At 36.2% G+C, this 13,062-nt stretch overlaps 1 protein-coding gene across 2 annotated transcripts in view; it reads left to right on the top strand.

Moving 5' to 3' along the window:
• The window catches only part of Nup58 (nucleoporin 58), a 47,504-nt gene that overhangs the window by 12,250 nt on the left and 22,192 nt on the right, over positions 1-13,062 (top strand). For both annotated transcript variants that reach the window (XM_021203130.1, XM_021203128.2), the window contains exons 7-12: positions 387-452; positions 1,324-1,498; positions 3,528-3,607; positions 5,363-5,481; positions 5,865-5,947; positions 7,699-7,900. In XM_021203130.1, coding sequence (XP_021058789.1) covers positions 387-452; positions 1,324-1,498; positions 3,528-3,607; positions 5,363-5,481; positions 5,865-5,947; positions 7,699-7,900 — 725 coding nt within the window. The remainder of the gene's footprint in view (positions 1-386; positions 453-1,323; positions 1,499-3,527; positions 3,608-5,362; positions 5,482-5,864; positions 5,948-7,698; positions 7,901-13,062) is intronic.

Here is a 13,062-nt window from a genome sequence, read left to right as displayed (position 1 = left end):
GGGTGCTCTTACCCACTGAGCCATCTCACCAGCCCAATATCTTAATTTTTTAAAATTGAATGTCAATCTTTGAATCTTTGAATCAGAAGAAATTTAGTTCAGCATCTCATTCAGTCTAGTATTTCTGATTTTTCAGACACTTAAATACTTTTCAGAATATTTATGATGAATACCAATCTTTGGTAAGAAACATTGGTGTCAAATAAATTGTTAAAGTTATTTTCAAGTCAAGAAAATTCCTTTCTTTGTAAAGACGGGAGCATCGAGAGCATAGTTATATTCTCATTTCTAAACAGGAAAATAAACCTCATTTGTCAGTTCTTAAGCTCTGGATGGTATTAATACATTTGTGGATGGCATTAATGCAGGTGTGGCTTCTTTCTTAGGGATAGTAAAGCACTGAAAGATGAAAACTTGCCTCCTGTCATCTGTCAGGATGTTGAAAATCTCCAGTAAGTACCAAGTACAATTAGATGAATAGAACTTGAAAATTTCTTTGGTACATTTTAGGGGAAACATCTTTTTGCTAAATACTTTATGGGCTGAGCCTTCCCACATCAATCAATCAAGAAAATGCCCATGTCCAACATGTCCACAGGCTAGTCTGATGGAGGCAATGCCGTAATTAAGATTGTCTTTCCAAGTATCTCTAGTTTGTGTCAAGTTGACAAAAAATAGCATGCACACACAAATAATGTTGAAAAAATTTAATCAGGAAAGAATTAAAGTTCTGTAAGTACCACTATATTAAAAAGGGTGTCAGGTGGTGGTGTCACATGTCTTTAATCCCAGCACTTGGGGAGGCAGAGACTTATAAGTCTCTATGAGTTCAAGGCTGGCCTGGTGTACAAATAGAATTCTAGGACAGCTAGAACCATTACACAGAGAAATTCTGTCTGGAAAAAGGGAAAAAAAGTGTGAATTAAAGTTTTCAAATTTTATACCATAACCAGCTTAATTTAAATGTACTTCTTTTTCTCTAGGAAAAAAAAGTTTTAAATCTTGGTCTCTTTATCTTTTTACTTAATTTTTTTCTTAAGAGTTACTTTATGTGTATGAGTGTTTGGCCTGCCTATATGTCTGTGTGTTGTGTCTGGTGCCTGTGCAGGTCAGAAGAGGGCCTTGAACTGGAGATGTAGGCCATTGTGAGGGGATTGTGAGCAGGCATGTGGGTGCTGGGAACCGATCCTTCAACTTCTGCTAGAGTGGTTTATTCTTATTTGTTGAACCACCTCTCTAGCTCATCTACATAGATATCATTTCTACCCCTCCCTTTCCCCTCCACCCCTCATTCCTATCACTTGTATTCTTTTGTTATTTTAGGAAATTTGTCAAGGAACAAAAACAAGTCCAAGAAGAAATTAGTCGAATGTCTTCCAAAGCAATGCTTAAAGTCCAGGAAGACATCAAGGCCCTGAAGCAGCTTCTGTCGTTGGCTGCCAGTGGGTTGCAGAGGAATACACTCAATATCGACAAACTGAAGTTAGAAACTGCTCAGGTATGTCAGTTCACAGCCATATTTCTTTCTCCCTCCCCACTCCTTGTGTGTGTGTGTGTGTGTGGAGGGGGGAGGTGGTTCCTGAAGTAGGAATTTACTTAATTATAAAGTTTGATATTTACACACTATTAAGAGAACCAGAGCCTTCCTAAAACTTTAAATTGCTATGCTAGTATTTTTTATTTCAGGTTAAATATGAACTCTCTATGTACATATAGCAATATCCTGTGTAGTTTATAGTTTATACTTTTTAGCCTAAATTAGTTTTCATGACAGCCATTTGGAATAGATACTGTTGTCCTTATGTAATTAGATCTGTAGAGAACTTTGTTAAGAGGCTGAAGAACAGACCTTGTTACTCATGAGTGCTTCTGGCAGCCGGGCGTGGTGGCACACGCCTTTAAGCCCAGCTCTCGGGAGGCAGAGGCAGGCGGATTTCTGAGTTCGAGGCCAGCCTGGTCTACAAAGTGAGTTCAAGGACAGCCAGGGCTATACAGAGAAACACTATCTCAAAAAAACAAAAAACCCAACCAACCAACCAAACAAAAAAACTTAAATCAGTGAGATGTAATGTGTGTCCAGGCACAAAGGACTGAAATTGACAGTTTCACCATGAGTCTAATGTATGATAATGGTTATGTTGAATCTAGAAAGGTTTTTAAGCATTACAAAGGTTTGTGTTCAGGAAAGTGAAGAGGCAGAGGCCAGGAGTATGACCCAGGCATATATGGAGATCTGGCAGCAGCTTGTTACTGCAGAATGTCTGTGATCACATAAGTAGGTAGAGAGAGGTGCTGGGGTGGTGGAAACCCAAGGGTAAAATGGCCACGCATGCCTGGTATAGTATTACAGGAGAGGTAGGTAGGACGCTGAGGCACCGGACAGGGATTGAGTTGAGGCTAGTCTGGATTACATAACAGGGCATTTTCTCAAAAACAAAAAGTAAAATGGTTCAAAGAACCATTTTTACTTTAACATTTTGGTAGTTTTAATAGGAGAAAAAGTTATTACTATTGGGAACATAAGTTTATGTACTCCTATTTAAAAAGTAAGTTAAAAAATAGAATTGAAAGAACAGTGGAATGTCAGGAATATGGAGTATAAGGTGTTAAAAAAAGAGAGTATTAGTTCTGGAGACTCATTGGATAGAAGGTTAGATGGCACTGAGGAAGAGTAGACGACTTGTAAGCTTCCTTCCTACACAGTGTATTAGACAAGTAGTCTATGTGACCCACTTCCTCATCTGTAAGAAGAGAAGCAGCTGTGTTACAGGCTTATTCTCGGTTCCTGAGTGAGCAGACAGCATGAGTAAAGCTTTCAGCCATGTTAGTGTATGTCTGCTCTCCAGGTGGTAATCCTTGCTGACACTAGCCTCTACTTGGTTCTGCTGGCCTTTTCTTTAAAAATAGTATTGTCTACATTTTTTTGGTTTTGTTTTTTTTGTTTGTTTTTTTTTTTTTCAAGACAGGGTTTCTCTGTATAGCCCTGGCTGTCCTGGAACTCACTCTGTAGACCAGGCTGGCCTCGAACCCAGAAATCAGCCTGCCTCTGTCTCCCAAGTGCTGGGATTAAAGGCNTTTGTTTTTTTTTTTTTCAAGACAGGGTTTCTCTGTATAGCCCTGGCTGTCCTGGAACTCACTCTGTAGACCAGGCTGGCCTCGAACCCAGAAATCAGCCTGCCTCTGTCTCCCAAGTGCTGGGATTAAAGGCGTGCACCACCACGCCTGGCTTATTTTCTACATTTCTATAGTGAAGGTTTTAAAGCAGTACCATAATCCTTTCATTGTGGTAGTTCATTTTATAAAATTGCAGAATTTTATGCATAGTTCTCCATAAAATTTGTTGAAAGTAAGTCTTCTTTTGAAAGAGGTTTTAGCAGCATGTAAAGCAGTTTGTTCTATTGTTTGTTTGTTTTTAAGCATGTCCATTCAGTTGTTTGACATCTCAGTTAAGAAATAGTTTGTATACTAGCCTCTGACCTGATATTTTGTTTGTTTCCTGTATGTATTTTTAAAATCTGATGTATTAGGAGTTAAAGAATGCTGAAATAGCTTTAAGAACCCAGAAAACACCACCTGGACTGCAACATGAAAATACAGCTCCTGCTGAGTAAGTTACTGGTATTTCTGTTTTGTTTTGTTTTTTTTAACATTTATTTATTATATATACAATGTTCTGCCTTCATATATATGCCTGAATGCTAGAAGAGGGAGTCAAATCTCATAGATGGTTATGAGCTGCCATGTGGTTGCTGGGAATTGAATTAAGGACCTCTGGAAGAGCAGTCTGTGCTCTCAACCTCTGAGCCAGCTTTCCAGCCCTGGTATTTTTTTTTTTTTTTTAAACAGAAGTTTTTAATTTTACAACAGTGGAACAGTAATCATACACAGAATTTTTTGTTTGCTACATGGGAAGGCTTAACTTGGAGCTTTATAATGATTTCTCCTAATTATCCTAAGATAGTGGCTTATTCTTGTCTCACTAAAAGGCTAAGATGTGAATTACCAACTCCCTTTGATAAAATAGCAGTATGACAGAGTCCAAGTGCTCACTGACTGCAGCCAGTGTGCTCCACTCTGGCCCTGTGCTACTTCAGGCCATCACTTCTAGTCTTATGACCTTGGGGGTGAGGGCTGTGCGGGCGTGCGTGCATGCATGATTCTTGCTCCTATACTTTCCTCTTTTTCCTTTTCCTTAAGGAAGTCGTCTTAGAATTGCAGAAAATTTCAACAACGGAAATTTTTTTATGTACTATTTATCCAAGTCCCCTACTTATTAAATTATCATGTTTATTCTGTTTTCACATTCTGTATGTCTGTTTACATCCCTCCCCCAACACCTTGTGTTATTTGCAAACATAATAGCTTCTTAAGGATAATTGCTTACATAACATTACAGTTATCCAAGTTCAGGAAGTAACTGATACCCAGATTAACATGACATGCTTCCATACTGCTGTCACCTTGCCTTTGTCATGCTAACAGCATAGTTCATGTTGCGGAAAGTTTTTGCACCCACTCATCCCCTCCCCATCTCGTTTTCCTACCTCTTTCCCTGGCATGTGCCTTACCACTATATTGCTCTCCAAGCCATCGATTACACATTTCTTACAGAAAAACAAATTTCTTTTATTATTCTAAAAACTTTTAAATACTTGATTGTAAAATTTATTGATAGCTGTACTTTAACTTTTTAAACTTTAGACTTCTAGAAAACATGAAAAACACTAGTACAAAGAATTTTCATAAATCCTTTACTTCACTATTCCCTAATGGTAACATACTGTAGAACTATAATGTAATTATCAACAGTAGGAAACTAACATTGATAAAACATTTTTAACTAAAACAACTTAGAATTTTCCTGATTCCCCTCCTAGGATCCTGTTGTGGGGATTATATTGCATTTATTTGTAATTTTCCTTAATCTCTACCTGTCTGTAATAGGTGAGTCCTAATTTACGTTAGATGACCTTGTTACTTCTAAAGACTATAAAGTTACTTGGTAATGTGCCCTCCATGATTGGACTAGTGATATATCAGTAATATTCAATGCTTGGGAGCTTGCTTCAGTTGTCCTCATTCTAAAATGACAGCTCCACTTAAAAGAGGACATTTACTTATTTGTTTGTTTGGTTGGTTGGTTGGTTGGTTTTGGTTTTTTCGAGACAGGGTTTCTCTGTGTAGCCTTGGCTGTCCTGGAACTCACTCTGTAGACCAGGCTGGCCTCGAACTCAGAAATCCACCTGCCTCTGCCTCCTGAGTGCTGGGATTAAAGAAGTGAGCCACCACCCCCGGCTTATTTATTTGTATTTTTAAGTAAAAAGGAAATAATGTTTCAAATATTTGGTGTAACTCTTTATAGCTACTTCAGAATATTGGTTCAGCAGTTTGAGGTACAGCTTCAGCAGTACAGGCAGCAGATTGAAGAACTAGAAAACCATCTTGCCACTCAAGCAAATAATTCACATATAACTCCTCAAGGTAACATCCTTACTATGGTAATTCTGTGATAGCACCACTGTGTTATTTATTGATGGGTGGTTAAATTTATATAGTAGGTGTGTGCAAACAACTATTAGTGCTTGTCTTAAGCTGTTCTAAGAAAATTTCCTAAAAAGTCTTTGGTAAGCCTTAGTTCCCTGGAAATGCTTTATTGTAAATAATTACTTTGGTGACAAGAGGAGACAGTCTAGGACTTCCTCTTCCTTGCTAGGTTACTAATGGAAATGTCCTCTCAGTCTTCTTAGCCTGCTGTCTTCTGTAGTTGGTAGTCTTTCCCTTCTACATATTAACTACCAAAACTTAAGTCAGAGTAGTAGAAAAATAAAATTGTTACATATTAATTTCATAATTTTCTCTTACAGATTTATCAATGGCTATGCAGAAAATTTATCAAACATTTGTAGCTTTAGCTGCACAACTTCAGTCTATTCATGAAAATGTCAAGGTAAGCATTCATTGCCAGTTCACTTGTCTGCATATAGGACCTTGGGAATAACTGGTGTTAGCACCCATTTTCCCTCATTATTGTTAGTAATTATACAGAGTTGGTGTGTGTATGTGTGTGAGATGCTTGTATAACCTACATTCAGATTGTTTCCAGCTCTTTTCCAGTATTAATTGCGCTATAGAAAACAAATATCTCTACTGACAAATCCTTTTTTGTGCTTAGTGTTATGTGTGTTTTAATAATATTAATTGATCAGCCGGGCGTGGTGGCACATGCCTTTAATCCCAGCACCTGGGAGTCAGAGGCAGGCTGGTCTACAAAGTGAGTTCCAGGACAGCCTGGGTTATACAGAGAAAACCCTGTCTCGAAAAACCAAAAAAAAAAAAAATTTATTGATCATAAAGCTAAAGAAAACCTCTTTACAATTCCTCTGAAGTACAGGAAACTCTTTTTTACCAAATAGTATAATGTTTATTTGAATAGGGTAAGTAAAATAATTTATTACCTAATATTTTGATCTTTATGTAATTATGTTAGCTTTATATTTTTATTCATGTGCAGGCCAGACAAATGGCTTTTTTTTTTCTTTATTTAAGTGAAATGTAAAAGTATACCCTTTTTCTTGTAGCTAATTAAATATAAGTTCTTAGTTCTTAGTTATCTTTACTCCAGAAAATGCTTAAATTCAAAGCTGCTAAACCTGATCATGAGTAAATTATGGAGACAGTTCATTGAATATGTTCATATCTGATGGATTCATGGTAATAGAATTTTTAAAAAGTTAAAAGTTTTAAACTGGGTCATTTAAAAGTTGTTAGTATACACCCAAAGATTTGAAACTTTAAAGCATTTTAAAAAAATTTCTGAAGGAAGACTATCAGATTTTCTTGAGAATCTTATCAATCTATGATAAACAATGCTGTAAGATCTTAAACCGGTTAAGATTATTCTTTGTTGAGGTATGTCTTGTGCTGTTTTTAAATTTAGTTTATTACAAATGTTTCCAAGCAAACACAACAGTGGAGCGCTAGTGCCCAGGCTCCTCTGCTTCACTAGTGCCCAGGCCCCTCTGCTTCACTAGTGCCCAGGCCCCTCTGCTTCACTAGTGCCCAGGCCTCTCTGCTTCACTCCAGATCCTGCTTGTTTGATCATTTTGCCCACTCTCCGAGCTTTTGTTTCTTTTATTATTTTAAAATTCCTTTAAAAGTTATGTGTATAAGTGCCTTTATGCCTGTGTATTTGGGGATCCTGTGTGTGCTTGGTGCCCATGGAGGCTAGAAGAGGGAATCAATTCTTCTAGAAAACTACCTCTCATCAAAAACTGGAATAAAATCTATATAATTAGGTTAGATTTGTAATAAAAATGTTTTATACTTAATATGAAATAGGATTGATTGCCTTAGTGGGGCTATATACTGAATTAGGTAATTTGCTAATTTTATTTGATAAAGTTGAAGCCCTGCTTATTTTCTCAGCCTTTCTGTGCTTAAAAGTGTGAAATCTTATTTTATCTTATGGTACCCAGTCATTTAAAATTTTATTTAACTTGTGACAAACAGTATTCACAAGAGTGATAGGGTTTCAGGCCTTGTCATGTTGTGTCAGTTACTAGCCGTCCCATTTGTAGTTTACTTGAAATGTATAAAGTGTCCAGTGTTGATCTTTCCAACTCATTTAATAGAATTACATGTTCCCAACATGGAACTTAGTTTCTTTCTCCCCTCCCTTCCTCCCTTCCATCTTTGTAGGTGCTTAAAGAACAGTATCTCAGCTACAGAAAAATGTTTCTGGGTGATGCTGTGGATGTGTTTGAAGCCAGGAGAACAGAAGCCAAGAAGTGGCAGAATGCACCCAGAGTTACTACTGGACCCACTCCTTTCAGCACCATGCCAAACGCAGCAGCCGTTGCCATGGCTGCAACACTTACACAGCAGCAACAGCCTGCTACAGGTCTGAATGCATTCAAGTTATAGCTTCTTACTGTTCAAATGCAGAAAACATTATGTGCATTTTTATGTCTTCCTTTTGTGTTAGCACTGACAAAATTTCTATGAATAGCTGTTCCAATCTAAAAAAATGTGATAGACACAATTATAAACATACCTGAAACAAAAGGCAGGGTAGTTTAGCAATAACTATACATCCGATGTTGAATATTGTGAATTTACTTACTGTTATTTGCTGTATTGCTATAGATGCCCTTTAGAATATAGTGTTTCACTACTGAATTACACTTAAGAAAAACATTAGCCTCCAAGTTGTGATTGTGCCCTTTATTGTTTTAAAGTCAGAGGTAATCCACCTGTACCATATGTTGCATTTTTTTAGATATGATAATAATTGATGGTGCATTCTCAGTCTCGTACATAATGATGCAGAGTATTTGTGATCTGGATGCAGTTATATTTCTATTGAAGATGTGTGTTGAAGGTTAATAGGTTCATTTGGATGTACTTTGACTGGAAACAAAATAACAGTTCCTCTAAGAGTCAAAGTCAAGTTTGAAGAAGATGCATGCTGGGGTTTTTTAACTCCGTAGTGGAGTGAGTACTAGCAAGATCAGGAAGGTTTGAGATTGGATTGTACACTGTGTAGGACCTTAGTCCTTGGTTGAATACCGTTTGCAGTGTTTTTGTGATGTGGTTCTTCAGTGGTTCATTTGGAATTTTGGAAGTTGATTAGTTGTCTTATTCCTGGTAGTTTTTATTAGGTTTGAAGTTTGACATAGAAAAATGCAGTTTTACTAGTTTGCCTTTTCTAAAACCCTTGATGATTTATACATTTGCGAGTGAGCCTTATTCTGTAGTGTATGTCTTTCTCACAGTTTCATATAATCCAGTAGTAAACTGCAATATTAAAACGTGAAAACCAAACAAAATAGATGTTTGGGTTGCATTCAGGCCACCTGTACTAGGGAGCATGCTCTAGTCACTCTTCACATTTGAATGACAGCATTGACCTGCCATCATGGCCAAATCCTCCACATTCCATGGCTGGATCTGTGTGAATGGTGGTTCCCACAAGCACTATCTAGTAGCTCTCTAGCTGGCTAGAGTGTAGACTTCTGTAGACAGACTTTGGAGTAATCGATATCAATCCCAGCAGTATCATTTTCAGTTCTCATTATTTAATAGCTAATCAGTCACTGTTCATCATCCCTAAGGTAAGATAGAGGAATGTGGTTGGATATGTGTCAATAAAGTATACTTTATTTTCAAGAGAATAAGTAAAGCTTGAGAAAAGAGAGCTGTCCAAACTTTTGGGCTCTAAATTCATCTCATCTGTAGTAAATAACTAAATATGAAGCAAAATCACCTATCAAAGGGCTGTTTTTCCTCCTTTTTTTTTTTTTTTTTCTTCTTCAATAGAATTTCTCTGTGTATCCCTGGCCTGGAACTCACAGATCTGTTTGCCCCTTTGCCCCTGCCTATCGAGTGCTGAGATTAAAGATTAAAGGCATGAGCCACCACACCCAGCTTTTTTTTTTTTTTTTTTTAACCTTTTTAACATGTAGACTATATAATCTTAAGAAGTTTATAGGCACAGACATGAAGAGAAGTGCTTATTCTATAAATATGGTGTCTCTTGTGCACTAGGTTGGTCAAATACAAAAAGTATTCAGGGAAGGCCTTTTCTCTGTCTTACCTTTGCTTATATTTGCTGACCTTGCAGGAATTGTTGGGAGCTTTGGCTCCTGGGCTTTAATTTCACCTGTTACTTTGACTTGGCTTCCCTACACACATACCAGGAGCAATTCCTGCTTATAGTATATTGTTGTAGTTTTAGGGTATATATAAAACTTCTAATTGGGTGGCAGGAATTGGAGTTTATTAACCTTGGAAATCTTACAGTATTTGTACTTTAGTTGAATCGGGTTTTTAACTATTGATAAATAACAGTGGTAACAATTTTGCATTATATTTCTTTCCCATTTTGTTTCCTTAAAAGCCTCTTTCTGGCTCTGTAGGCACTTTATACCCTCACATTACAAATGCTAGCTTCGTCCTTAGTTAGGACTCTGTATTGTGAGGCTTTAGGAGTTCTGTTAGATACTGGGTAATGGTGTTATGAATTGCATCCCATTCAGTTAAGCCCTGTTACATTTTGTTTTGTATCCAGGGAGGTACTCCTGTGCAGTACATTTCATGAATCCTTTTAAGTCCCAATTTGAAACCACCTAGAGAAACTGGACAAAGTTTGTATGTTTTTATACACAGCTGTTGCTGTATAGATGTGCATTATTAAAGTGTTTTATTTGTATATAGACTTTTTAATTGATATAAACAGGGATAAAGAAGGACAATAGCTTTTCTTAGATTGTTGCTTTTTTTTTTCAAGGTAGCTTTTCTTTTTTTCTGTTGTCTTTCTAGGAGGTGGAAGGATGTACTTAATTTTAAAGGTCTTGCTGTTTGTTTGGTTTGGTTTGGTTTTGGTGGTGGTGGTGGTAGTAGGATTGAATCCAGGACCTTGTATGTGCTAACAAGTCAAGACTCTTCTACTGAACTGCCTCCCCAACCTGCTATTGCTTATTTTTAATGAAAACAAATACACAGTTCAGCTTAGGAATATTTAATTTGTGGCTCTTTGTTGTGAAGACTGAGTTCATGAAAACCCAGATTATTTATACATAAAGTGAACAATATCAGTGTGTGGATAAGTTCATGTACACTTGTCCACAAATGTTCCTCAGATCTCCCCAAAACCTTAGTAGATTTATATTAGGCTTATGATGTTGATTTAGAATAGATGTGTTTTTTTCAATCAGTGTACTAAGGTTAAATTTTGTTGTGTTTCACACTTAAAAGTTGTTGATGTTTACATAAGATTTTTCTCATGTGACCTTAGCTTCCATTCTTTTTAAGGAGAGCTGAAGCAATTGTGAGGAATACCTGCTTTCTAGCTTTAGGTGCAGGTTTGGATATTTAAGGTGTAGTGTTAAATCAGAAATGTTAAATATTTCATTTTAGTTTCTTGTGGTTTCATGATAGTGTTGTTTTAATAACCAAAGGAACATTCCCCATTAAAAGTAGCAAGAAGAAGTTTTTCTTATCAGGGGAAGGCATTTTTGTTTTTTTTAAAGGTGACTTACAAGTAACAGTGGTAATTACATTAGACATTTTTGGTGACTATGGAAAATTATAAGAAATTCTAGCACTTTAGTCTTTTTCCTATAAATACAGTTTTACATTAAATAAGGTAATGTTTATTCTAGAAAATATGAATTACAGTGCTAAACCTGCTTTTGTTGTATGTGAATTTATTATGGAAACTTTTGTAAAATGTTTCTTTACATGGAAATTTCTCTGTAGGCAATCATCGGTCTATATTATTGATTTGATTTTACTTGTAGAACTAAGATCCCCTCATTGAGTGACTATTCAGATTTCAAAGTGACTTGAATTGTTTACATAGCTTCTACCTGAAGGATTTAGAATCTGTTTTCTGATAGCAAAACTAATATATATGGTGGCCAGAGTATAATTATGTTAATACTTTGGCCTGGGAGATAATTTATCATGAGCTTTTACTATTTAAAATGTTATACATTTGCCTACTATTTTATAAATGATGTTGCCTTCAGAATTTGTGTGAAGGTAGAAAATTCAAAATATCTCGCATCTTTTGCCAATGGGAAGTCTTGTCATTGTCAGATGTGTTTTGATGTCCTAAATATGATTGCAGAAATTGTTCTGTTGCTCTTAAAAAAAATGGACCTACACATGACAGAATCCATGCTATCTGGGTAATTCTCCCGACTTGTCAGGCTGAGGACTGTGGTGTGCATTGTTCTTTAGGGTCTTCCACCAGCAGTGCCTCCAGTTAACATGTGACAGTCTCCCAGTGTTAAAGAAACTGGACCTAGGGCTTTCTCTGTTCCTTTTGTTAGACATAAGAAAGTAATGTTTCTTTTCCTGTTGGAACATTTTACAGAGAGCTGCTAGTCAGGTCTTTCTCCTAAAGTTAATCTCAAACTGGATGTAAGAATTTAAAAATATTTTTTAATTTATTTTTTTAATAGTAGTATAAGAACTCTGGCTGCTATTTAGTTGTTATTCTGTTTTCGGATAGAAGCTATTTTAAAAAGTCCAGTTTCTGTCCCAGGGTAGCAAAATGTACTTCCTCATTTTGTTGTTTTGTGCTTTATAAATTTACACTACCTTTTGAATATACAAACCTCATTCTTCGTTAGACAATGTGAAGGCTTTGGGTTTTTGAAGTTAAATTTGAAGGTGCAGTTTGCTTTGGCATTCCCTCAGCTCCAGATGTATTAACTACTGTGCTTGCAGAGGCCAGGACTAAGATTGTACTATGAAACTTACTGAGTAGTTTTCATAAATTATTATCAAATGAGAGATTTTTAGATTTTTGTATTCTGCTTAGTTAAAAAAAAAAAAAAGCATAGCTACCATGAGGGGCTAGTACGTTTGATGCTGTTGCTGCCAAACAAACTCAGCCGAATCCTAACGTAGCAGGTGTGGAGAGGATGGCCCGTGGCTTTGATTTTGAGTATATTTTCCAGAATGTTGGAAAGGAGCTTCTGAAGCCTTGAATGTACTGGGTCTGTGAAGGTGCACACGTGCCTTTGTAAATGTTCATTCTTGATCTCATAAATCAGGTGATGAGTGGTGAAATGTAGCAGAGCTGAAGAATAGAACTCAATATCACTTTTGTGAACAAGTTGGAATTGTCATGTTACTGTGTAATTGGTTTGCTTTTAAAATGAACAATAAATTAAATAAAATAAAACATTGTCTTGTTTTTTATCTATTTATTATATATACCATTTCTGTACTATAAGAAGTCATACCTAACTTTTTTGGGTACTTTATGAAGTAACATGATAGTTTTGCTATGCTAGTGTCAGGCTCTTGGACATTGGAACTTGACTCTAATACTGGGAGCTTGTTTTTTTGTTTTTTGTTTTTTTTTAAAGAAAAGCAAAACCTTATTTATTACACCAAATAGTTGTATCAGGAAATAAGTAGAACTAAAACGATTCTAGAAATATAAAAACTATAACTTGTGAGGCATTAAATACTTCAAATTATCAGTACATTAAACTTTTGAACATTTTTCATTGTGATAAACCTCTTAACTGTGTAGCTATAAGC

The sequence above is a fragment of the Mus pahari genome, chromosome 8, assembly GCF_900095145.1.
Source record: "Mus pahari chromosome 8, PAHARI_EIJ_v1.1, whole genome shotgun sequence".
Taxonomy (NCBI): Eukaryota; Metazoa; Chordata; class Mammalia; order Rodentia; family Muridae; genus Mus; species Mus pahari.
Note: the sequence above shows the minus strand (reverse complement) of the source record. Positions and strands in the feature narration are given on the sequence as shown.